At 44.0% G+C, this 27,167-nt stretch overlaps 1 protein-coding gene across 2 annotated transcripts in view; it reads right to left on the bottom strand.

Annotated features, from left to right (window-relative positions):
* TMCO1 (transmembrane and coiled-coil domains 1) overlaps window positions 1–27,167 on the bottom strand; it is a 95,231-nt gene that overhangs the window by 32,483 nt on the left and 35,581 nt on the right. For both annotated transcript variants that reach the window (XM_040408076.1, XM_040408077.1), the window contains exons 3-5: window positions 24,060–24,119; window positions 20,553–20,599; window positions 586–653 (exon numbers count right to left, since the gene is read on the bottom strand). In XM_040408076.1, the coding sequence (XP_040264010.1) occupies window positions 586–653; window positions 20,553–20,599; window positions 24,060–24,119 (175 nt within the window). The remainder of the gene's footprint in view (window positions 1–585; window positions 654–20,552; window positions 20,600–24,059; window positions 24,120–27,167) is intronic.

Consider the following 27,167-nt stretch of genomic DNA (forward strand, 5'->3'; position numbering starts at 1 on the left):
ACAATTTAAAACAGCAATCTGAAATGGGCTTTGGTACTGGCTGGTACCTCAGTTGCTATTTTAAATTGTTTTTCAATACGCAGATATGAACACAGCACCAATTCACTGAAGTCTTTCGTGACTTCGGGAGAAATGAACTTTGGCTCAACAGAGCCAATACCTTTTAATGCTGTACGGAAACAGCATTAAAATCAAAGTATCTGAACGAAACGACTTCGGATCATAGTTCCAAAGGTCGATTCGCTGAATCCTAATACCAAGCACAGCAATATATATTTTTTGGCGGCTCTGCATGCTAAGGGCTCATTAATGCTTTATGGTCCCTTCCAACAAATGATCAGCATGGTGCCGGAATTGAAAAACCCCACCAATCTGATAGTGATGACCTACAGTAAGGATAGGACATCAATAAGACCCCTTTAAACTGTTTTTACAAATCACATGACTACACTAAAATAAGTACATTAGGTTCTTCTAGTAGAAACTGTGTTATCCCCACATAGGCAGTAGCAGCACAAGCCTAATATTTGGCAAATTTTAGGAATAGTCACTAAATCTAATGTATTAACGCCTTACATAACTTACATTGAGTTGAACATGCCCATCAAAGCAGTGAAGCAAAAGCCAATAGCAAACATTGACTTCATCCGAACCTGCAGGGGAGCAAACACATAAAAAGTAATATGAGTGAAGATCACATACCAATGCCTTCTGCGAGTTTTCCAGAACAAGGAGGTATGTGGAGTCTATCATTAAACATGTCATGAAAGCTGCCACATAATATACTGCAGAGGCCACAATAATTCCTGTACAAGCTTCATAGACATATGTATAGGCAATTGTACACTTTGAAAAAAAGGCTCATGTGTATGACCTTGCACTTGATGAGCAATACGGCTGGTGCCCAAAACATCTAATAACACAGCAACATGCTCAAAGTTGTAGTGTAGGTAGCAAGGGAGGTTGCGGACAGACCAACTTCAGCACTTTACTACTCTGTGCCGTTCTGATACCACTGTGGACAGAGGGCAATAGCATGTGTCCATCTTTATCACCACCAGACCCAAGGGGGTATGCAGCCACTTACAGTGCTGTTATTAAACAGGTTCAGTTTGTGGGGCTTGTTCACATAAAATGATCTGTTTTCGGCCAGCACTGTAACTGTGTCGCAATACATTTTTTTGTACTGATAGTCAATGGTGTTGCAATGCGAGATGCTGCAACAGTTCAAAAGCATCCTGACTGGGGGGGGCGTGGCCAGCAGCCGGCATGAGCAGACGCGCCTGAACGTCGCTCCGGCTCCCGACTAGTATCCTGAGCAATCCTGACGGCTGATTCAAGCTGAAAAGACACCAGACCGGCGAAACAGTACGTCAGAACCCTCTAGAGGTGAACATGGGTCCCGGGAAAGGCCAGGCAGCAGCGGAGCGCTTGAAAGAGTTTGCCCGGCAAGACTCCCAAAATGGCAGCGCTCCGGCGGGAACCCCACGCACTCAACATACGCGCGGTCAGGCTGCATTACAGGCAGCTGTGGAGGAGTCGGAGTCGCCTGAACTTACCTTGAAGGAGGCCCACGAGCAGCTGATGTCGGCCATTCTGTCCTGCCAGTCTTCCCTCACCACCAAAATTGCTGAGGTACGTGTAGACTTAGGTCTCCTCCGGCAGGATGTACAGCAGTTGAGAGAGAGAGTACGTGGGGTGGAAGAAAGGATATCAGAGCTGGAGGATCTTGCTCGCCCATTACCAGCAAAAATGAAAGATCTGGAGGGCTCGGTTGAGATGTGGAAACAGAAATGCGACGATTTGGAAAATCGTGCAAGGAAAAATAATGTGCGCATTATAGGCCTGCCTGAAAGGGCGGAGGGCTCCGACCCAGCCACGTTTCTAGAGAACTGGTTTAAAGATCTATTTCCAGAGGCGGCCTTCTCTTTGGCATTCACGGTAGAAAGAGCACACAGAGTGCCTGCGCGCCCACCTCCGTCCAGAGCACCACCTAGGCCCTTATTGGCTCGCCTGCTGAATTGGAAGCACAGAGACTTAATCCTAAGTCAGGCTAGGGCCAAACAATCGATTGTATACGAAAACGCCCCTGTCTCTCCGTTTCCAGATTTCTCTGCTGAACTTCAAAAGAAAAGGGCGACCTTTGTTTCAGTCAAGAAGCACTTACGTAACCTCAACTTAGCTTACTCCATGGCATATCCAGCACGCCTTCGTGTGGTGGAAGGCGGGAAGACGCACTTCTTCATGGATCCGAGAGAAGCTGAGGAGTGGGTATCCAGGAAGCCACGGAGAGCCTCGCCAACCTGAGGATCCTGGACTTAAATATTCTACCATGTTATGTTTTCATAGGTCCCCCGCTTGCTGTTATGGGACAACCTTGGTGACCATACACCTATATAGCTGGCCTCTATCATCAAGGGGAAACCACAAATTTTTCCTCATTGAACGGCTATGTTCTGTTTAATTTAGTATAGTATTACAGTGTACCGAGTTCTGGTTATTAATACCCTGATCGTACATATCTGTTGATTGTGGAACCGGTCAGACACCTGCATACGACTTAACCAACCTGGGCTATGCAGGTCCCTGATTGTAAGGCTACGGAAAGCTTCATCTCTGTTTATGTTCGGAAACTTAATTTTATTGTGATGTTCTGGATATATATGTTGTGTTCAATGTTTACTTCTTCTGTTAAGGCAGGACGAAATGTCAATCTATATCAGTACATGGTCAATGGATCAGTTGCAGTGGGAATGTGCGGTTACAACTTTACTGTGTTATTAATGTGCGCCCATCCGGGAAAATCTTGGCTCTTTTTAAAATGGCCACCTTAAGCATTCTGTCCTGGAACGCGAGGGGGTTGGGGAACCCGGGAAAGAGATTAGTGATCTTCTCACATGTCCAAAAAATACAACCCTCAGATCCTCTGTCTCCAATAGACCCATTTGACTCCTGAAACTGAGGGTAGAATTAAAAAACCATGGGCTCAATGGTTACGTAGTACCTTTGGCAGTTCACACTCAAGGGGAGTCTCCTTGTTAATTCATCGCAGTGTGGGCTGGGAGCCTCATGTGGTGGAAGTAGATACTGAGGGGAGATATATTTTTGTCTTTGCTCATGTGAATTGTATACTATTCGTGCTCCTGAGTATATATTGTCCTCCCCCAGCAAATTTATCTGTCCTGCAAACTGCGGCTAGCTTCGCGGCCCAGTAACCGCAGGCCCGGTTACTATGCATGGGGGACTTCAATATGGTCATGAACAGTCGGATGGATAGATTTCACGCTGGACCACTACAGGAGGTTTCAACATCCTCTACAACACTCTTTAATTGGTCCAAGGAAATGGGATGGCTTGATCTTTGGAGAGAGAGACATCCAGATCATATAGAATATTCCTGTTTCTCTCCCGGATAGACTATATGCTGGGCACCCCCAATACCTGCATGGATATGATAGATATTCATTATGGCCCCCAGGGATTGTCAGACCATGCACCCCTGATAGCCAAGCTACAGGTACCGAATATCTCTCACCCTAAGCTCAAAGTGAGGATACACCCGTTTTGGCTCTCTCTATCTTGTCCACCAATGATAGAATCCCAGGCCAGTTTAGAGTATTTCTGGACTCACATGCTGGTGAACAAATTATGGGATACCCTTAGAGCATATCTCAGGGGTTGCCTTAAATCTTCAATTTCACACATTAAAAGAGAGACGCAGCACAAAGATGACCTAAACGCTATGGTTAAAGAGGCGGAGTCTAGGTTTCTCTCCGACCCCTCGGATACTAACAGAGAGCATTGGATGCAAATAGGGAGGATGTATATGGTTCACTTAAAAGAAAAAAGCAGTCGCAAATTATTCTTCTTTAAACAAACGTTTGATACGGGTGGTAAGGCAGGGAAATTATTGGCCCAGATAGTAAATAATAATGTAGCTGCTCCCCCAGTAGTTCGCATCCAGACTCCTGATGGAGTGATGAAGGAAAATACAAAGGGTATTGTGGCAGGATTCCGGGATTTCTATCGAGATCTGTACCACTCCAGAGTTTCATACTCTGACGTCGATCTTAGAGACTATCTTGAGGAAGTTAGACATCCCCGAATCTCCTCTGCGGACAGATGTCTATTAGATGAGGATATATCCCTGGAGGAGATACTAGAGGCCGTCGAATGGCTTGCGAACGGGAAGTCTCCCGGTCCGGACGGGCACCCCTTGGAGGTCTATTCAAAATACATTGATATACTAGGGCCACAGCTACTCAATTTGTATAAGGCAGTCTTGCATTCGGCGGAGTTGCCAGGCTCCATGTGTGATGCTTCTATCATAGTATTGCTGAAGCCGGACAGAAACCCATTAGACAGTGCGTCTTACAGGCCCATAACTTTATTAAATATAGATTATAAAATTCTAACGAAGGTCCTGGCCAACAGACTAAATAGAGTGATAGCTAGTATCATACATGAAGACCAAACGGGATTTATCCCAGGCCACTCAACATCCAATAATATCCGCAGAGCACAGGTAATAGCTCAAATAGGAGTGAGGGATGGCAAGGAATGGGCTATGGCCTCGCTTGATACAGCTAAGGCCTTCAACTCCCTGGAATGGCCATATCTCCTAGAGGTCCTGAGTGAGTTTGGATTCGGACCAGTATTCCTTAAATGGATTGGTATAATATACAAAAACCAGAATGCTCAAGTGGTGATCAATGGGCACACCTCCTCCTTATTTGCCCTGGAAAGGGGCACCAGGCAGGGCTGTCCTCTCTCGCCCCTGCTGTTCGGTATAGCGATTGAACATCTTGCTCTTAGGATACGTACTGACTCTGTTTCGGGGTGTGGAGCTGGGGGGGAGGGAGGACAGAGTGGGTTTATATGCGGATGATCTCATCTTATTCATGAGTGACGTGGACACTACTCTCCCTAGGGCCATAGACCTCATAGAAAAATTCGGTCATTTCTGTGGACTCCGTATTAATTGGAGCAAGTCAGCCCTCATGCCGCTATGGCAAACCACGTGGCCCTCGATCCATCACAACCTTAAAGTGGTGGACTGCTTCAAATACCTAGGCATTATCATAACCAAAGATTCAAAGGCATCCTTTACTAAATATATTGCCCCTATAGAAGCTATTTTTGTGGACAAGTTTAGAATCTGGAAATCCCTACCCTTGTCCATAATGGGAAGAATTAGCCTAAAGGGTTATATTTGCTAGAACATGCTTGCACTCCGGTTCCTCATTTCTTCTTTGACCGACTTCACTCATTGATGACTGGTTTTGTGAGGGGGGATGCCAGGCATAAGCTATCCGTAGATACCCTACAGAGATCGAAATTGAAAGGCGGAGCAGCGCTTCCAAACTTTCATCTGTATTTTTTAGCTGGGCAACTGCGTTCCTTGTCCTCATGGGTTACGGAGACACCATATCAAAATGCGGAATACTACCTGCAATATTGTCTGGGACTCTCCACATTATGGCCAGTCCTAGAGAATATTGGTTTATACTCTGGACGTGCATTGCAAATCCACAGACTAGCTCACCAGGTGTGGAGGGATGCTAAATTACATCAATATAAGGACTGGGCAGATGTTATTCCATTATGGGATAATACCTTATTCCCACACCTTCAAGGCATTGAAGGGACCAACAGTTGGAGGGAATGCAGCATTATTACTCTGAGAGATTTATACCATTGCGGTGTACTCCACTCCTCTCAGCTACAGGAGCAGTCAGGCTTGTTGAGATCACAATTTTTTTTTAGGTACCTACAAATCAGGCATGCCCTGAAGGAACAATTTAAGGATACAGACAGAGCTATATCCTCCTACCCCTTGATAGGGATTATTAAATCTCAGGGTCCGCGAGGGATTATCTCTGCTCTATACACATCTCCTGGTGAATCATACGTCATCACGGCCAATATTGGCAGAAGGCAAATGGAAAGGAAATATCCCTCAATTGACGGCAGACGATTGGTCAGAGGCACTGGAGGCCTGCACTTTGGTCTCGCCGTCCAATAACAATAGGCTTATACAAATGTTTATTTTGCACAGAAGCTATTTAACTCCCTCTAGATTGTATATAATGGGAAGAATGACGGACTCTAGATGTCTTAGATGTTCTCTCTCCAATGCCGATTTTTGGCACATGATATGGGAATGTATATATATTAGATCGTTCTGGAAAGAAGTGCTGGATATTTTATCCACTTTAGGCCTGGGTCCTATCCCATTGTGTCCTAAGGCATGCATCCTTGGCATCCTGGAACAGGATAGATGGACCCATTATAACAAAATTTTACTTAGGGAAACACTATTCCTGGCCAGGAAAGTTATAGCTCTCAAGTGGATGGCAGATGATTTACACACAGTAGGTCTTTGGAAAAGGCTAGTGAATCAGCTGATCCCATTAGAAAATGTGTTTATACATCGGAAATGCCCTCAAAAGTTCCTGAAAGTATGGGGCCCATGGTATGATTCACCGTTGACCATATCTAATAATGTAACTACACCAACAAGCTCAACTATGTAAAGTGAAATAACACAATAATCACTGTCACTCTTCCTTCTGTTTTTATTGATGTGCATGCAGGGTGGGTTTGATTTAAATCAAAACGATTTAAAATCACGATTTAAATCACTAGTCAGTAAGGCTTGATTTAAATCATAGTTCTCTGCATAAAGACTAATTCTTGCTGGTATAACCTATAATATGCAAGTAGATGAAGATTTAACCACCTCCGGACCGCCTAACGCAGGATCGCGTTCCGGAGGTGGCAGCGCTGCGCACAGTCACGCATATACGCGTCATCTCGCGATGGCCGAGATTTCCTGTGAACGCGCGCACACAGGCGCGCGCGCTCACAGGAACGGAAGGTAAGAGAGTTGATCTCCAGCCTGCCAGCGGCGATCGTTCGCTGGCAGCCTGGAGATGTGTTTTTTTTAACCCCTAACAGGTATATTAGACGCTGTTTTGATAACAGCGTCTAATATACCTGCTACCTGGTCCTCTGGTGGTCCCCTTTGTTTGGATCGACCACCAGAGGACACAGGCAGCTTTGTAAAGTAGCACCAAGCACCACTACACTACACTACCCCCCCCCCCCCCGTCACTTATTAACCCCTTATTAGCCCCTGATCACCCCATATAGACTCCCTGATCACCCCCCTGTCATTGATTACCCCCCTGTCATTGACCACCCCCCTGTAAAGCTCCATTCAGATGTCCGCATGATTTTTACGGATCCACTGATAGATGGATCGGATCCGCAAAACGCATCCGGACGTCTGAATGAAGCCTTACAGGGGCGTGATCAATGACTGTGGTGATCACCCCATATAGACTCCCTGATCACCCCCCTGTCATTGATTACCCCCCCTGTCATTGATTACCCCCCTGTAAAGCTCCATTCAGACGTCCGCATGATTTTTACGGATGCACTGATAGATGGATCCGATCCGCAAAACGCATCCGGACGTCTGAATGAAGCCTTACAGGGGCATGATCAATGACTGTGGTGATCACCCCATATAGACTCCCTGATCACCCCCCTGTAAAGCGCCATTCAGATGTCCGCATGATTTTTACGGATGCACTGATAGATGGATCCGATCCGCAAAACGCATCCGGACGTCTGAATGAAGCCCTACAGGGGCATGATCAATGACTGTGGTGATCACCCCCCTGTCATTGATCAACCCCCTGTAAAGCTCCATTCAGATGTCCGCATGATTTTTATGGATGCACTGATAGATGGATCGGATCCTCAAAACGCATCCGGACGTCTGAATGAAGCCTTACAGGGGCGTGAACAATGACTGTGGTGATCACCCCATATAGACTCCCTGATCACCCCCCTGTCATTGATTACCCCCCTGTAAAGCTCCATTCAGATGTCCGCATGATTTTTACGGATGCACTGATAGATGGATCGGATCCGCAAAACGCATACGGACGTCTGAATGAAGCCTTACAGGGGCGTGATCAATGACTGTGGTGATCACCCCATATAGACTCCCTGATCACCCCCCTGTCATTGATTACCCCCCTGTCATTGATTACCCCCCTGTAAAGCTCCATTCAGACGTCCGCATGATTTTTACGGATCCACTGATAGATGGATCGGATCCGCAAAACGCATCCGGACGTCTGAATGAAGCCTTACAGGGGCGTGATCAATGACTGTGGTGATCACCCCATATAGACTCCCTGATCACCCCCCTGTCATTGATTACCCCCCTGTCATTGATCACCCCTCTGTAAGGCTCCATTCAGACATTTTTTTGGCCCAAGTTAGCGGAATTTTTTTCTTTTTTTCTTACAAAGTCTCATATTCCACTAACTTGTGTCAAAAAATAAAATCTCACATGAACTCACCATACCCCTCACGGAAACCAAATGCGTAAAATTTTTTAGACATTTATATTCCAGACTTCTTCTCACGCTTTAGGGCCCCTAGAATGCCAGGGCAGTATAAATACCCCACATGTGACCCCATTTCGGAAAGAAGACACCCCCAGGTATTCCGTGAGGGGCATATTGAGTCCATGAAAGATTGAAATTTTTGTCCCAAGTTAGCGGAACGGGAGACTTTGTGAGAAAAAAATTAAAAATATCAATTTCCGCTAACTTGTGCCAAAAAAAAAAAATTTCTATGAACTCGCCATGCCCCTCATTGAATACCTTGGGGTGTCTTCTTTCCAAAATGGGGTCACATGTGGGGTATTTATACTGCCCTGGCATTCTAGGGGCCCCAAAGCGTGAGAAGAAGTCTGGTATCCAAATGTCTAAAAATGCCCTCCTAAAAGGAATTTGGGCCCCTTTGCGCATCTAGGCTGCAAAAAAGTGTCACATATCTGGTATCGCCGTACTCAGGAGAAGGTGGGGAATGTGCTTTGGGGTGTCATTTTACATATACCCATGCTGGGTGAGAAATATCTTGGTCAAATGCCAACTTTGTATAAAAAAATGGGAAAAGTTGTCTTTTGCCAAGATATTTCTCTCACCCAGCAAGGGTATATGTAAAATGACACCCCAAAACACATTCCCCAACTTCTCCTGAATACGGCGATACCAGATGTGTGACACTTTTTTGCAGCCTAGGTGGGCAAAGGGGCCCACATTCCAAAGAGCACCTTTAGGATTTCACAGGTCATTTACCTACTTACCACACATTAGGGCCCCTGGAAAATGCCAGGGCAGTATAACTACCCCACAAGTGACCCCATTTTGGAAAGAAGACACCCCAAGGTATTCCGTGAGGGGCATGGCGAGTTCCTAGAATTTTTTATTTTTTGTCACAAGTTAGTGGAAAATGCTGATTTATTTATTTTTTATTTTTTTCATACAAAGTCTCATATTCCACTAACTTGTGACAAAAAATAAAAACTTCCATGAACTCACTATGCCCATCAGCGAATACCTTGGGGTCTCTTCTTTCCAAAATGGGGTCACTTGTGGGGTAGTTATACTGCCCTGGCATTCTAGGGGCCCAAATGTGTGGTAAGGAGTTTGAAATCAAATTCTGTAAAAAATGACGAGTGAAATCCGAAAGGTGCTCTTTGGAATATGGGCCCCTTTGCCCACCTAGGCTGCAAAAAAGTGTCACACATCTGGTATTGCCGTACTCAGGAGAAGGTGGGGAATGTGTTTTGGGGTGTCATTTTACATATACCCATGCTGGGTGAGAGAAATATCTTGGCAAAAGACAACTTTTCCCATTTTTTTATACAAAGTTGGCATTTGACCAAGATATTTATCTCACCCAGCATGGGTATATGTAAAAAGACACCCCAAAACACATTCCCCACCTTCTCCTGAGTACGGAGATACCAGATGTGTGACACTTTTTTGCAGCCTAGGTGGGCAAAGGGGCCCATATTCCAAAGAGCACCTTTCGGATTTCACAGGTCATTTTTTACAGAATTTGATTTCAAACTCCTTACCACACATTTGGGCCCCTAGAATGCCAGGGCAGTATAACTACCCCACAAGTGACCGCATTTTGGAAAGAAGAGACCCCAAGGTATTTCGTGATGGGCATAGTGAGTTCATAGAAGTTTTTATTTTTTGTCACAAGTTAGTGGAATATGAGACTTTGTAAGAAAAAAAAATAAAAAATAAAATCATCATCATTTTCCGCTAACTTGTGACAAAAAATAAAAAGTTCTATGAACTCACTATGCCCATCAGCGAATACCTTAGGGTGTGTACTTTCCGAAATGGGGTCATTTGTGGGGTGTTTGTACTGTCTGGCCATTGTAGAACCTCAGGAAACATGACAGGTGCTCAGAAAGTCAGAGCTGCTTCAAAAAGCGGAAATTCACATTTTTGTACCATAGTTTGTAAACGCTATAACTTTTACCCAAACCATTTTTTTTTTACCCAAACATTTTTTTTTTATCAAAGACATGTAGAACTATAAATTTAGAGCAAAATTTCTATATGGATCTCGTTTTTTTTGCAAAATTTTACAACTGAAAGTGAAAAATGTCATTTTTTTGCAAAAAAATCGTTAAATTTCGATTAATAACAAAAAAAGTAAAAATGTCAGCAGCAATGAAATACCACCAAATGAAAGCTCTATTAGTGAGAAGAAAAGGAGGTAAAATTCATTTGGGTGGTAAGTTGCATGACCGAGCAATAAACGGTGAAAGTAGTGTAGGTCAGAAGTGTAAAAAGTGGCCTGGTCTTTCAGGGTGTTTAAGCACTGGGGGCTGAGGTGGTTAAACAACTTTTCATATTAGTTTGATTAGGTTGATTCAGCATTCATAGGTTTGTAGAAGTTAGGATTAAGGTATTTTTCTCAACACTGTTCATGTTATAACATTTTTGCTGTGAAGAAGAGGCATGTGATCTCTGCTGAGTCAAATTCAGTTTTGAGAACTGCAAAAGTAAACCAAGCATCTGTGATAATATCTTGTAGGCAGAGAAACTGCCCAATAATCTTACAAAAACCTCTGGAAGAGCATGACATTATGAATGGATTAATGGAATTTATTTACCCAAAAAATTACACATATAGAAACATAGAATGTGTCGGCAGATAAGAACCATTTGGCCCATCTAGTCTGCCCAATATACTGAATACTATGGATAGCCCCTGGCCCTATCTTATATGAAGCATGGCCTTATGCCTATCCCATGCATGCTTAATCTCCTTCACTGTATTTGCAGCTACCACTTCTGCAGGAAGGCTATTCCATGCATCCACTACTCTCTCAGTAAAGTAATACTTCCTGATATTACTTTTAAACCTTTGCCCCTTTAATTTAAAACTATGTCCTCTTGTAGAAGTTTTTCTTCTTTTAAATATTCTCTCCTCTTTTACCTTGTTGATTCTCTTTATGTATTTAAAAGTTTCTATCATATCCCCTCTGTCTCGTCTTTCTTCCAAGCTATACATGTAAAGGTCCTTTAATCTTTCCTGGTAAGTTTTATCCTGCAATCCATGTACCAGTTTAGTAGCTCTTCTCTGAACTCTCTCCAAAGTATCAATATCCTTCTGGAGATATGGTCTCCAGTACTGAGCACAATACTCCAAATGAGGTCTCACTAGTGCTCTGTAGAGCGGCATGAGCACCTCCCTCTTTCTACTGGTAATGCCTCTCCCTATACACCCAAGCATTCTGCTAGCATTTCCTGCTGCTCTATGACATTGTCTGCCTACCTTTAAGTCTTCTGAAATAATGACCCCTTAATCCCTTTCCTCAGATACTGAGGTTAGGACTGTATCACTGATTTTATATTCTGCTCTTGGGTTTTCACGCCCCAGGTGCATTATCTTGCACTTATCAACATTACATTTTAGTTGCCAGATTTTTGACCATTCCTCTAGTTTTCCTAAATCCTTTTCCATTTGGTGTATCCCTCCAGGAACATCAACCCTGTTACAAATCTGTGTGTCATCAGCAAAAAGACACACCTTACCATCGAGGCCTTCTGCAATATATATTAAACAATATGGGTCCCAGAACAGATCCCTGAGGTACCCCACTGGTAACAAGACCATGCTCTGAATATACTCCATTGACTACAACCCTCTGTTCTCTGTCCCTCAGCCACTGCCTAATCCATTCAACAATATGGGAGTCTACGTACAGCCTTATTCTACATAAAATAAAGATTCGTTTTTTAATTATGATGGAATAACCTTTGGATGGTAATATATTTTCCTCAAAAAGCATTTTATATAAAAAAAAATCTGATTTAAATAAAAAAAAAATCTGATTTTTTTGATTTTTTTTTTAAAATCATTGATTTTTATCCACCCTGTGTGCATGCATCTCAATATATCTATCTGGGATTTGTTTGCTACTATATTGTAACTGGAATTACCCATAACTTTGTCTTAAGCGATCTAAATGTATGACTGTGTGATACTGCATATGACATGACCTGCCATGTTACTCTTCAATAAAACGAGTTAAAAAAAAAAAAAAAAAAAAAAAAGCAGCCTTCTGACTTGGATGGATTCAACTTTTGACTCATCAGTCCACAGCAACTGCTGCCATTTTTCCGCACCCCAATTCCTATGTTTTTGTGCATAGTTGTGTGAGAGCATTTTTCAGCATTGAGAACACCATTAATCCTGGCCACACTGAGGACCATAGATGGCGTGGTTGGCAAGGAAACAGTGCAGCAGATGAAAGACACATCATGACCACTTCCCTTAAAAAATAAAAAAAATTGGAAGATGGCTAGCAGTGCCATCAGTTTCAAACTGACAGAAACCAGTGGCAATCAGGTATACGATCTAGTGTACAGAGAAGGCTGGCCAGAATTGGTCTTCATTGAAGAATTTCTGCCAAAAAGCCATACCTTTGACGTGGAAACAAAGCCAAGTGACTCAACTATGCACAAAAACAAAGCAACTGGAACACAGAAAAATGACAGCAGTTGCTCTGGACTGATGAGTTAAAATATCTGGATGTAACAAAAGGGGGAAAAAAGGTTTGTTTGCTGAAGGGATGAAATACGGTACAGTAACGAATGTCTGTAAGCAACGGTGTAGCATGGTGGAGGTTCCTTGCAAGTTTGGGGCTGCATTTCAGCAAATGAAGTTGAGGGATTTGGTAAAGATTTGTGGGCCCCTCAAAGCTGAGAAATACAGGTATACCCATACAAACCCATTATGCAATACCATAAGGGAGTCGTTTGATTGGCTCTAAATTATCTCTGAAGCCAGACAACGACCCCAAACATACAATGTCAATAAGAACCATCGTCAGCAGACCCCCTGATCAACATCATCGAGTCTGTCTGGGATTACATGAAGAGACTGAAAGATATGAGCAAGCCTACATCCAGAGAAGATCTGTGATCACAGATTAGTTCTCCAAGATGTTTGTAACAACCTACCTGCTGAGATGCTTCACAAACTGTAAGTTACCTGGAAAAGCTGATGCTGTTTTGAAAGCAAATATTTATAGGATTCAGATTTCTCTTTTGTCTATTCACTTTGCATTTTTTGTTAACAGATATGCCGGGCCCCTCACAGTGAATATACTTACCCTGCTCCCCACTGCTGCTTCTCCCCGTGCACAGATGAAAACATCCGGTGTCGGGAAGGAGCAGCCAATGGCAGGCGGGGACGAGCCTCCCTCGCGTCACCTGCAATGCTAGGGAGGCTCGTCCCCGTCTGCCATTGGCTGCTCCTTCCACCACGACACTGGATATTTTCATCCGCGCATGGTGAGAAGCAGCAACGGTGGTGCAGGGACCAGGAGCGGCATGAGACCGGGGTAAGTATATTCACTGTGAGGGGCCCAGCATATGGGGGACATTTTTATAGTATTGGATGATAACCGCTTTAACACTTCTATTTTTAGAGGTATTCTTAAATAGCAGCATTTTTCTACACCTGTGCCCAAAACTTTTGCACAGTACTTTATATAAAAAGGATTTATCACTACATTAATAGGCAAAATTGGAATTAGTAGTTTAGAAAAGTTGGGCAACCACCTCTGCAGAGATGTAAGGGAGGCCACACTTGGTACATACATTCTGTATATAGTATGTCCATAAATATCAGGACAGCCTTGAGTATATACTATATATGTATTCTGATTTCTAGCATGCCTCCACATGCTACCCCGCTTGCCAGGACAATTATGCAACAAAGGAGAAATTTTTACTGAATAACTAGACAGATTTTCTCTTGAGCTCATATGTATTATGCCTGGTACTATGTACAGTTGCAATAAAAAGTATGTGAACCCTTTGGAATTATATGGATTTCTGCACAAATTGGTCATAAAATGTGATCTGATCTTCATCTAAGTCACAACAATAGGCAATAACAGTCTGCTTAAACTAATAACACAAAGAATTAAATGCTACCATGTTTTTATTGAACACACCATGTAAACATTCACAGTGCAGGTGGAAAAAGTATGTGAACCCCTAGACTAATGACATCTCCAAGAGCTAATTGGAGTGAGGAGTCAGCCAACTGGAGTCCAATCAATGAGAGGAGATTGGGGGTGTTGGTTACAGCTGCCCTGTCCTATAAAAAAAAAAAAAAAAAAACACACTAGTTCTGGGTTTGCTTTTCACAAGAAGCATTGCCTGATGTGAATGATGCCTCGCACAAAAGAGCTCTCAGAAGACCTACGATTAATAATTGTTGACTTGCATAAATCTGGAAAGGGTTATAAAAGTATCTCCAAAAGCCTTGCTGTTCATCAGTCCACGGTAAGACAAATTGTCTATAAATGGAGAAAGTTCAGCACTGCTGCTACTCTCCCTAGGAGTGGCCGTCCTGGAAAGATGACTGCAAGAGCACAGCAAAGACTGCTCAATGAGGTGAAGAAGAATCCTAGAGTGTCAACTAAAGACTTACAAAAGTCTTTGGCATATGCTAACATCCCTGTTAGCAAATATACAATGCGTAGAACACTAAACAAGAATAGATTTCATGGGAGGATACCACAGAGGAAGCCACTGCTTTCCAAAAAAAAAAACATTTCTGCACGTTTACAGTTTGCACAAAAGAGCACCTGGATGTTTCACAGCATTACTGGCAAAATATTCTGTGGACAGTTGAAACCAAAGTTGAGTTGTTTGGAAAAAACACACAACACTATGTGTGGAGAAAAAGAGGCACAGCACACCAACATCAAAACCTCATGCCAACTGTGAAGTATGGTGGTGGGGTCATCATGGTTTGGGGCTGCTTTGCTGCGTCAGGGCCTGGACGGATTGCTATCATCGAAGGAAAAATGAAGTACGGCTTGTAACCTTTGAACCCCTGTTCTGGCCCTGAAACTGAACAAAGAGCTGCAGGGTTTTTCTAAAGCCCTTCGTAGACTCTAAATATGCACAGACACACCTTCTAACATCTAGAGTATGAAAGGATCTTTCTCCTTCATTGTTTGGGTCCTGACAAAAGGAAGGGAGAACTATTTCCTGAGACTTATGGAAAACCGACACTACTTTGGGCAGGAATGCAGGATCCGGTTTGAAAACAATCCTATCCTCCAGAATCTGAGTATATGGTGGGGAAGAGGACAAAGCGGACAGCTCTCCTACTCGTCTGGCAGATGTAATGGCCACTAAAAATACGGTCTTATAGGACAACATCTTTAAGGGGATGTCCCCCAGCGGTTCAAACGGAGCCCTGGTTAGAGCAGAAATAACCAGGTTAAGGTCCCATGGGGCTGACTTAGATTTAACTATGGGGCATAGTCTAGAGGACCCCTTAATGAACCTTTTGACCCAAGGATGAGTAGCCAATTGAAAGTCAAACAGGACACTCAGTGCCGAGACCTGAACCTTGAGAGTGCTGGGTTTAAGCTTTTTGTTAAGGCCTTCCTGTAAAAAGTTCAAAATTAACGGGATGTTGGGTGAGTTCAAGTCTAAGCCTGGACCTGCAAACCGAAGGAAGGTCTTCCATACCCTCAGATAGATTTCGGAGGTGACTTTTTTCCTACTAGCTAGGAGAGTCCCGATGACTTGTTCTGATAGGCCTCTAGACCTGAAGAATGTCCTCTCAAAATCCAAGCTGTCAGGTGGAGGTTCTTGACTTCCGGATGATGTAGAGGGCCCTGATATAATAGGTCCTGTCTTTCTGGAAGCACCCAGGGATCGTCTATTGATAGTCTCCTCAACCAAGCAAACCAGACTCTTCTTGGCCAGAATGGTGCTATTAGTATCACTGTCGCCTGTTCCCCCCTGATCTTCTTTATCACTCTGGGCAATAGGCTGATGGGAGGGAAAGCATAGACTAGGCCCTTCCCCCATGTCTGTGAGAGCGCATCTGTGCCTATCGACTGATCCTCCCTGCTGAGAGAAAAGAACTTTTCGCACTTTTTGTTTTCCTACGAGGCGAATAGATCTATCGTAGGGGATCCCCATAGGGCCTGTATTTGGTGAAACACTTCCTGATTCAGACACCAATTCGCCTGACAATCTGTGTCTGCTGAGAAAGTCCGCCTGGTGATTCTCTGAGCCTTTCAAGTGAACCGCTGAGAAAGAGCTTTCCCCTGTATTAACAAGAAGATCCTGGATGCTAGCTCCATTAGTTGATAGGATCTTGTCCCCCCTTGTTTGTTTATATAAGCCACCACCGAGGCGTTGTCTGATAGGATCCTGACATGTTTTTGAGATAAAAAGGGGAGACTTTCTCTATTGCACACAGGACTGCTCTTAACTCCCTGGCATTCTGGGACTGAGCGCTCTGGTCTCTTGACCAAGGACCTTGGAAAAAAACCAAAACTGAATGGGCCCCACATCCTTAAGGGCTTGCGTCGGTAGTTATTCTCAAGGGGTCGTGTCTCACCCACTCTACCCCGTGACTGAGGTTCGAAGCTTTTAGCCACCAAGCTAGGGACCGGGTTACTGACCCCGGGACCACAATCTTGTGATCCAGGGATAGCGACCTCCCGTCCCATTTGGACAAAATGAGCCATTGCAGTATTCTGGACCTGAATTGGGCCCACCTCACAGCCGGAATACAAGCAGTCATCAGACCCAGAATAGACATAGCTTTCCTTAAGGAGACTTCCTTAGTTTTGCTGAAGGACCTGATCTTCTGCTGAATCCACTCTTTCTTGTCTGCCGGAAGATAAGATTTCTGAGTCTGAGAGTCTAATAGGATGCCTAGAAAAACGCATTTGGATGTTGGAATCAGGGATGATTTGTCCCAGTTTATTAACCAGCCCAGGCTTCCCAGGATCCCCAGGACCTTCTGTATCTGAGATTTCAACTGCTCTGGGGACTGCCCTACCAAGAGAAGGTCGTCCAGGTATGAGACTATAACGATGTCCGACCTCCTTACTTCTGCCATTACCTCCGCTATCAGCTTTGTGAAGAGCCTCGGCGCCTGTGATACCCCAAAAGGAAGTGCTCTGAACTGCAAATGGACGATTGATTCCCCCATCTTCACTGCCACCCTCAGGTATCTTTGGGACGAAGGATGGATGGGCACGTGATAGTAGGCATCTTTTATGTCTATTGAGGCCATCACGCAGTTGGGGAACAGATGGAGGACCGTGGAGGAGACGGATTCCATCCTGAATTTCTGGTAGGACAGATACTGGTTGAGACCCTTCAGATTTATAATCAGTCTGAACGTACCGTTGGGCTTGGGGACCAAAAATAGGGTTGAATAAAAACCCTCTCCTTGTTCGTCCTTTGGGACTGGAACAAGGACTGCCTTTTCCAGGAGGTTGCTTATTTCCTCCGAAAGTGCCACCTGTTTTGGAGAATTTTGGTTTAATGAAGTAATTTTGAATGACCTGGGTGGAAGTCTCTTGAAGTCTAGGCGATAGCCTTCCTTTATAATATCGTTTACCCAGGCGCTTGCGGAAATATTTTGCCAGGCTGGAAAAAATTAAGAAAGACTACCGCCCACCTGGGGTCTGGCGTCATTGTTGAGTGGAACTTGATGTTTGAGGTCTGGATTTAAAGAGCACACTTTTTGATTTATCAGATCTCCACTCCCTCCTTTTCTTTTGATCCCCAAAAGTTTTCCTTCTTTCATTACTCCGAAATGGCTTCCCCTGTTTAGGAAAGGACGGTGCCGGAAATCCTTTTTTCTTATCTAAAATGTCATCTAAGGCTGATGCAAATAAAAAATCTCCTTGGCAAGGGAGGGCACAAAGCTTAGATTTTGAAGCTACATCACCCTTCCACCCCTTCAACCATAACGACCTTCTGGCTGAATTGGATAGTGCAGCCGCCCTAGCGGAAAGCCTCAATGCGTCAGCGGAGGCATCAGAGATAAAGTCCACTGCACTGGACATAGTTGGTATAGCCTCCAGCAGCTGATCCCTAGGAGTCTTATTCTCTATATGAGACTCTAATTCCTCCAACCAGAGCTTTAATGACCTTGCCACCGAGGTAGTCGCTATATTTGGTTTAAAGGCAGAAGTGGAAGCTTCCCAATTCTTCCTTAAGTATGCATCAGCCCTTTTGTCCATGGGATCTTTAAGGGACCCTAAATCCTCAAACGGGAGAGCTGACTTCTTATTTATCTTAGCTACAGGAGCGTCTACCCTCGGTACCTCCTGCCAAGCTGATACTTCTTGATCGTCAAAGGGGTACTTTCTCTTGACAGCTCTAGGGATAAAGAATTTTTTATCTGGCTTCTCCCATTCACGTTTAATCAGGTCCTTGATACAGTCCTGAATGGGGAAAACCCTAGACTTTCTAGGCTTTAGGCTCTCAAACATTAGCTCTGGTCTAGACCTGGACTCCTTTTCCTCCTCAAGCTCCATCGTGGATCTAACCGCCTTCAATAATAGGTCCGTATCTTCCGCTCTAAACAACGGTTTCCCAGTCAAATCCTCAGAAGAGGAATCTGAGTCTGCAATAGCACCCTCCTCAGACCCAGAGTCCATAGTATCCTCCACTACCACCTGGGCCCTCTTATGTCTGGATGAGCTAGGTAGGGATTTTTTAAGCTCCTCCACAGAAGAACGGACTTCATTTTTTACTAAATCCTGGATACTCTGCAATAAAGATGGCGACTCCTCTGCCACTAACTTATCCAGACATGGTTGACAACATGCTTTGGAGTAAGACGGATCCAACTTCCGCTTGCAAATTCCACACTCCTTAGCTCTTTTCTGGGAAGCTTTTCTTGGGGCTTCTTTAACCTGCATTTAATAAAACAGCCTAATCAGTCTAACCTGACCATAATAATAACTCCCCAAAGGGAGATGGTGGGGGTTAACCCCTCTTACCCCCAGGAGTACCATGCTGGATTCCGAAAGCTGCTCCTGTCTGTCGGTGCGCTGTTGAACGTCCCCTTCTTCCTGCATCATAATGCTGCTCAAAAGGGGGCCAATGGAGGGCTGTAGGTGCCGCTTGCGTCCCGTCAATATCTCCTGCTGCTACTCCCTCCACGCTGGCTGGCTGGCGTTCCCTTTTTCAAATGGGCCGCGCAGCGCCTGCCATGTTAGGCTCCTCCCCTTCCGGACGGTGGAACGCACGCGTCACTTCCGGTGCGACGCGCACGTCCAACACAGCCAGCCTCAATGAGGGGAGAAGACGCACCTCCCCCCTCATGCCGCGACTTCGCCGGCAGGCAGGGATTCATAAGGCAGCCTCAGGCATCCCCCCATGTCTCGAAGAAGGGAGAAAATATTGCAAACGCCGGGCTTTTCAGCGGCTCCTAGTGGAGACTTACGCCGACAGGTACCTCCACTAGGTTCCGCTTTAACCCTAGAGGTCCTGCAGCCGTGAATAGACCTGAAAAGAAATCCTCCTGTCCCTGGACAGGAAACAGGAAAGAACTGAAGGTGGAAGGCATGGGACCAATTTAAAGATCTGGGAAGTTCCTGTTTCCTGTCCGGAGGGGGAGGATCTCTCACAGGTGCTGTCATGGGGCGTAATGGAAAAATTGTTTATTTAGCACAGTTTTTATTTTTTACGGTGTTCATCTGAGGGGTTAGGTCATGTGATATGTTTATAGAGCCGGTCGATACGGACGCGGCGATACCCAATATATCAACCTTCCCCCCCCCCCCCCCCCTATTTTTTACTAATTTTTTTTTACTTTATTTGGGGAAAATGACGTTTTTGTTTATTTTTACTTGAAACTTAATTTTTTATTTTTTTTGGGGGGGGGGGATATTATTTTTTCAACTTTTTTTTCACTTTATTTTTTGTCCCACTTTGGGACTTAAACTTTTGGGGGTCTAATCCTTTACAATGCATTCCAATACTTCTGTATTGGAATGCATTGGCTGTATGAGTAATACAGTGTGTATTACTCATACAGCTTCCGGCCTGTGAGATCCAGGGGGCTGGATCTCACAGGCTCGTCACCGGAAGACAGCGCGATGCCTTCCTTAGGCATCGCGCTGCCTTCCATGCCATCGGGTCCCCCCTACAGCACCTCGGGGACCCAATGGCACCGCCGCCGCAACATAAAAAGCCGCAAACCTACTGGGACAACATGTCGTACCGGGACGTCATGTGTCCTGAAGAGGTTAAATAGAGCAAATGGCAGTCATGAATAATAGATATGATGAGCATAAGGGGAACCTACAGCACAGTGGCAAAAATCTAAATTCCCCATAAACACCACTGTTGTCTTACCATGGACAAATCACGATTATTATTTTTCAGCTTCTCCTCCTGACGTTCTACAATAATGAAAAGTTGCATTACAGTCCCATTTTAACATACAAGTAAATTTTGCAGGGTACTTTCCGTGACATTCACAGATTTAACTTCAGTAGTAATTAACATGCTTTGTATGGACTACTGGGAGAACTACTTAGCCATTCTAAATGATTTCACAGTAGATTACAATAAATGAACTATATAATACATCTAAAAGAATAATATGGTGAGTGGTTCAAGGAGCTCTAGGAGTCAGAGCTATTAGGCTACTTTCACACTAGCGGAACGGACCTCCGGCAGGCTGTTCCGTCGGGTTTACAACCTGTCGGATCCGTCCTGCCACTAGTGACCGTGTGCCCCCGGACTACCGTCATGGATATGGTCAATGGGGGCAGGGTTCCGTCAGAGGCACAGCAGCGCACGGCGAAGCGGCAGTCCGAGGGCAAACGGTCACTAGCTTTTACTTATCCAAGTCATTCTGAGATTGTTTTCTCGTCACATATTGTACTTCATGACAGTGGTAAATTTGAGTCAAAATATTCAATTTTTATTTATTTAAAAAAAATATACCAAATTTACAAAAAAAAAAATATGAAAAATGTGCAATTTCTCTGCTTTTAAAACAGATAGTGATACCTCCTAAAATAATTATTACTTTACATTTCCCATATGTCTACTTCATGTTTGGATCATTTTGTAAATGACATTTTCTTTCTTTGGGACGTTAGAAGGCTTAGAAGTTTAGAAGAAAATCTTACATTTTTAAGAAAATTTCCAAAACCCACTTTTTAAAGGACCAGTTCAGGTCTGAAGTCACTTTGTGGGGCTTAGGCTACTTTCACACTAGTTTTTTGCGGATCCGTCATGGATCTGCAAAAAACGCTTCCGTTACAATAATACAACCGCATGCATCCGTCATGTCCGCCTTGAACACCATTAAAAGTCAATGGGGGGCGGATCCATTTTCTATTGTGCCAGATTGTGTCAGAAAACGGATCAGTCCCCATTAATTTACATTGTGTGCCAGGACGGATCCGTTTGGCTCTGCTTCGTCAGGCGGACAGGTTTGGTGTCCGCCTCCAGGTGACTGAACGGAGGCAAACTGATGCATTCCGAGAGGATCCTTTTTCATTCAGAAAGCATTAGGGCAACTGATCTGTTTTGGACCGCTTGTGAGAGCCTATGACGGATCTCAGAATCGGAAAGCCAAAACGCTAGTGTCAAAGTACCCTTACATAATAGAAACCACCCATAAATGGCCCCATATTAAAAACTACACCCCTCAAGTTATTCAAAACTGATTTTACAAACTTTGTTAACCCTTAAAGTGTTCCACAAGAATTAAAGGAAAATGGAGATGAAATTTCAGAATCACTTTTTTGGCAGATTTTCCATTTAAGGGTACTTTCACACTAGCGTTTTTCTTTTCCGGCATAGAGTTCTGTCCTAGGGGCTCTATACCGGAAAACAACTGATCAGTTTTATCCCCATGCATTCTGAATGGAGAGCAATCCGTTCAGGATGCATCAGGAGGTCTTCAGTTCAGTCTTTTTGACTGTTCAGGACGGAGATAATACCCCAGCATGCTACGATTTTATCTCCGGCGAAAAAAACTGAAGACTTGCCTGAATGCCGGATCCGGCATTTTTTCCCATAGGAATGTATTAGTGCATTCAAAATACTGGAATGCCAGATCAGTCCAGTCCTTTGCGCAGAACGAAAAAATAGGTGAAAAAAGTAAATGCCGGATGACACCGGAAAGACAAATCCGGCATTTCAATGCATTTTTTTTTGACTGATCAGGCATTTTTAAGACTGATCATGATCCTGATCAGTCTTACTAATGCCATCAGTTGGCATACTTTTTTCCGAATCCGGCAGGCTGTTCCGGCGACTCTCTGCTGCAAGTGTGAAAGTAGCATTAGGCTACGTCTACACAACTACACTGCAACATTTGTAGCGCAACATTTTGTTGCACCAATGTTGCATGACAATTTTTATAATGGCAGTCTATGGTGTCGCACTACAACATGCAACATGCTGCGACTGCGATGCAACAGTCGCAGAAAAATCCATCTCGAATGGATTTTCTGCAACTGCTGCGTCGCATTATGTTGCATGTTGCAGTGCGACACTATAGACTGCCATTATAAAAATTGTCGCGCGACATTAGTGCAACATAATGTCGCGCAACAAATGTCGCCGTGTAGATGTAGCCTTAATCCATTTTTTTCCAGTAACAAAGCAAGGGTTAACAGCCAAACAAAACTATTTATTACTCTGATTCTGTAGTTTACAGAAACACCCTATATGTGGTCGTAAACTGCTGTACGGGCACACGGCAGGGCGCAGAAGGAAAGGAGTGCCATGTGGTTTTTGGAGGGCAGATTTCACTGGGATAATTTTAAGTTGCCATGTCACAATTGAAGACCCCCTGATGCAACCCTAGAGTAGAAACTCCAAAGCCATCGTTTTTTTCTTTTTTTGGGCGATTGTTTTAGGTAGGGACTTTTTTGCGGGATAAGAAGACGGTTTAATGGGTACTATTTTGGGGTGCATATGACTTTTTGATTGCTTGGTATTACACTTTTTGTGATGTAAGGCGACAAAAAAAAATTGCTTTTTTGACACAGTTTTTGTTTCATTTTTTTTTATGGTGTTCATCTGAGGGCTTAGGTCATGTGATATTTCAACAGAGCAGGTTGTTACGGACATGGCGATGCCTAATGTCAAATTATTATTTTTTTTTCCCTTTTAACATGATAAAATAATTTTTTAAACAAAAAAAAAAACATGTTTTAGTATCTCTATATTCTGAGAGCCATAGTTTTTATTTTTTTTTGCCTGTTGTTTTTTGTAGGGGCTCATTTTTTGCGGGATGAAGGGACAGTTTGATTGGTACCATTTTAGGCGGCATACGCCTTTTTGATCACTTGGTGTTGTACTTTTTTTGATGCAAGGTGACAAAAAAAAGGTTGTTTTAGCACAGTTTTGAATTTATTTTTTCTACAGCATTCAGGTGAGGGAGTGGATTATGTGATATTTTTCTAGAGCTGGTCGTTACGGACGGGCCAATATGTCCGTCTTTCTTTTTGTTTACAATTTTGTGTGTTTTATTTTGGGCAAATTCTTATTTTACTTCAAACTTTATTTTTATTATGAAAAACACTTTTTTACTTTATTTTTGTCCCACTCTGGGACTTCAACTTCTGGGGTCTGATCCCCTCTGCAATGCATTACAATACAACCTGTATTGTAATGCATTGCCTGTCAGCGTGTATGCAGACAGCCTGCCTATGAGACCCAGCCTCTCTCAAGGATGGAAAAATGCTTATAAAAACACATTTAATTTGTAGTCTAAAAGTGAAACAATTAACACATAAGGTTGATACATTGCATGCAAATTTGCAACATTTTTTCTTTAACACAATGTTTACTACATATTTGGAGTCAAAAACTTTACTCTTAAAGCAATATTACCTATTTTTTTTTTTTGTGTGCGTCCGGCAGATTCTGTTATAGCTTCTTTTTTCTTTTCCACTGGAAGAGAAACAGGTCAGTCAACTTTAAAGGGAATCTGTCATCAGAAAATTACCTCTTGCTTAAAGGGGTTGTCTCAATTAAGCAAATGGCAACAATAGGTCATTTTCCGTACAGATCACATTTGGGCAGTCAACTCCTTATCACAGTTGACTGACATGTCGTCTAAACAGACCAGTCAGACAGTACGTCCCATTTTTGGCTGTTTTTACAGCCCAGATAGACCCTATTGCAAGCATGCTCAACCTGCAGCACTCCAGCTGTTGTAAAACTACAACGCCCACAATGCCCTGCTGTAGGCTTATAGCTGTAGGCTGTTCGGGCATGCTAGGAGTTGCAGTTTTGCAACAGCTGGAGGGCCACAGGTTGAGCATGTCTGCCCTATTGAAATAAATGGGCCGGTTTTTTAAAGGAAAATGTGTCATCAGAAAACAACCTATTGTTTAAATCAGGAATGCCAACCTGCGGCCCTCCAGCTGTTGTAAAAACTCCCATAATGCCCTGCTGTAGGCTGTCCAGGCATGCTGGGAGTTGTAATTTTGCAACATCTGGAGGGACAGAGGTTGGGCATCCCTGGTTTAAATCATGTTTTTATGTTCAAAATACTTAAAAAATTTTAAATAACATAACCAAAAATTATTTATATGGTAATATCTTTATTTAAAAGGGTTTTCCAAAATTTGATTACTGATGACCTATCCTCTAGATAGGTCATCAGTATCTGATTGTGGGGGGGTCCGACACCTGGGACCCCCACCAATCAGTTGTTTGAGAAAGCACAGTCACTCAGCCTAGGGAAAGCAGCAAACTACTGCGAGCGCCAGTACCTTCTCAAAAAGCGGATCTGAGGGGGTCCTGAGTGTTGGACCACCACAGATTATATATTGATTACCTATCCAGAGCATAGGTCATCAGTATTAACATCTCGGAAAACCCCTTTAAACAAAAACCATAACATCATGCAGTTTTCACCTCGGCCACTAAGCCTAATAATAGGCACCCCATCTGTACACGCCACTTTATAGGCACCCCGTCTGTACACGCCACTTTACTGCAGTTACCTGCTTATCTGTCATTCCAATCCTGCCTGTAGTGATATTCTCTCTGTGTATAGATAAGACAGGATCCACCATTCACAATAGGCGATTGTAAAAGCTATCTATTCTTTCATTGCACAATGACCTCTGCACAAGTCACAGAGCATGCCTAGAAAACTCTCCCATAGAAGTCAATGTTTGCCCTGTGTAATAGTGCCGCCGACACCTGATGGATGAGAAAACACTTGTTCATTGGGTGAAACCACTGTTGATGTGGACATCAAAATCATAATTTCTGGCCAGCAGACCGTCCTATGTAAAGAATCTGTAACCCAGAAACAATAATTCTCCATGGAAATGTGTGATCGCAGTAGCAAACAAGTTCCAATATAAAGAAGATGACAAGCATCATTCCCGATAACTGCTTGCACAGTTGGCCCTTGTAAAGGGGTTATCCAGGATTTTCATATTGATGTCCCATCTTCAGAATAGTACATCAATATGTGAACGTCAGGGGTCCAACTACCAGGACTCCTGGCGAAAAGCACTGTGCTCACGCGAGCTATGCTGAGTGCCATGGCCTCCTTACAGCTCACCAAGCACAGCGTCGTACATTGGGTAGTGGTTGAGCTTAGTATCGTAGCTAAGCTCCATTCACTTGATGTTGCGCCTAGGCCACGTAACTGATGTACGGAGATGTAACTGTCCAAGGAAGATGCCTCAGAGCTCATGGAGTAGCCTCATCATACAGCTGATCGACATGGGTCCCGGGTGTCAGAACCCCACAATCTGATATTGATGACCTATCCTAAGAATAGGCCATCAATATGAAGATCACAGCTAACCCTTTTAAGACCAGGAATTATAGATAGATAGTGTGTGGTGTGTGTGTGTAATAAATATATATATATATATATACATATATATATATATACACACACACACACACACACACACACACACATATATATATATACACATATATACACACACATACATACAAAAAGTTTTATGTCTCTAACTTTTGGACAAACGTGTGGCCCCTTTTAAAGCATCAGTAGCAAGGCTGTGGAGTCTGAGGCAATTTTGGGTACCTGGAGTCGGCAAAAAAAATTAACCGACTCAGACTAGATTTAAATTGGAGAAAAAAAAACACAAGTTTAAATGTCCCAATTGGCAAAAAGTTATAATTAATTACCGTATTTTTCGCCCTATAAGACGCACCTGCCCATAAGACGCACCGAGGTTTTTGAGGAGGAAAATAAGAAAAAAAAAATATTTTGAACCAAAAGATGTGCTTTTGGTGGGTTGTGAACTAATGGTCGCCTGTGGATGGCACTGCTATGGGGTCGCCTGTGGATGGCACTGCTATGGGGTCGCCTGTGGATGGCACTGCTATGGGGTCGCCTGTGGATGGCACTGCTATGGGGTCGCCTGTGGATGGCACTGCTATGGGGTCGCCTGTGGATGGCACTGCTATGGGGTCGCCTGTGGATGGCACTGCTATGGGGTCGCCTGTGGATGGCACTGCTATGGGGTCGCCTGTGGATGGCACTGCTATGGGGTCGCCTGTGGATGGCACTGCTATGGGGTCGCCTGTGGATGGCACTGCTATGGGGTCGCCTGTGGATGGCACTGCTATGGGGTCGCCTGTGGTTGGCACTGCTATGGGGTCGCCTGTGGATGGCACTGCTATGGGGTCGCCTGTGGATGGCACAGCTATGGGGTCGCCTGTGGATGGCACTGCTATGGGGTCGCCTGTGGATGGCACTGCTATGGGGTCGCCTGTGGATGGCACTGCTATGGGGTCGCCTGTGGATGGCACTGCTATGGGGTCGCCTGTGGATGGCACTGCTATGGGGTCGCCTGTGGATGGCACTGCTATGGGGTCGCCTTGGGGTCGCTGGATGGCACTGCTGGCACTGCTATGGGGTCGCCTGTGGATGGCACTGCTATGGGGTCGCCTGTGGATGGCACTGCTATGGGGTCGCCTGTGGATGGCACTGCTATG

This window comes from Bufo bufo, chromosome 9 (assembly GCF_905171765.1).
Source record: "Bufo bufo chromosome 9, aBufBuf1.1, whole genome shotgun sequence".
In the NCBI taxonomy this organism is placed as follows: domain Eukaryota; kingdom Metazoa; phylum Chordata; class Amphibia; order Anura; family Bufonidae; genus Bufo; species Bufo bufo.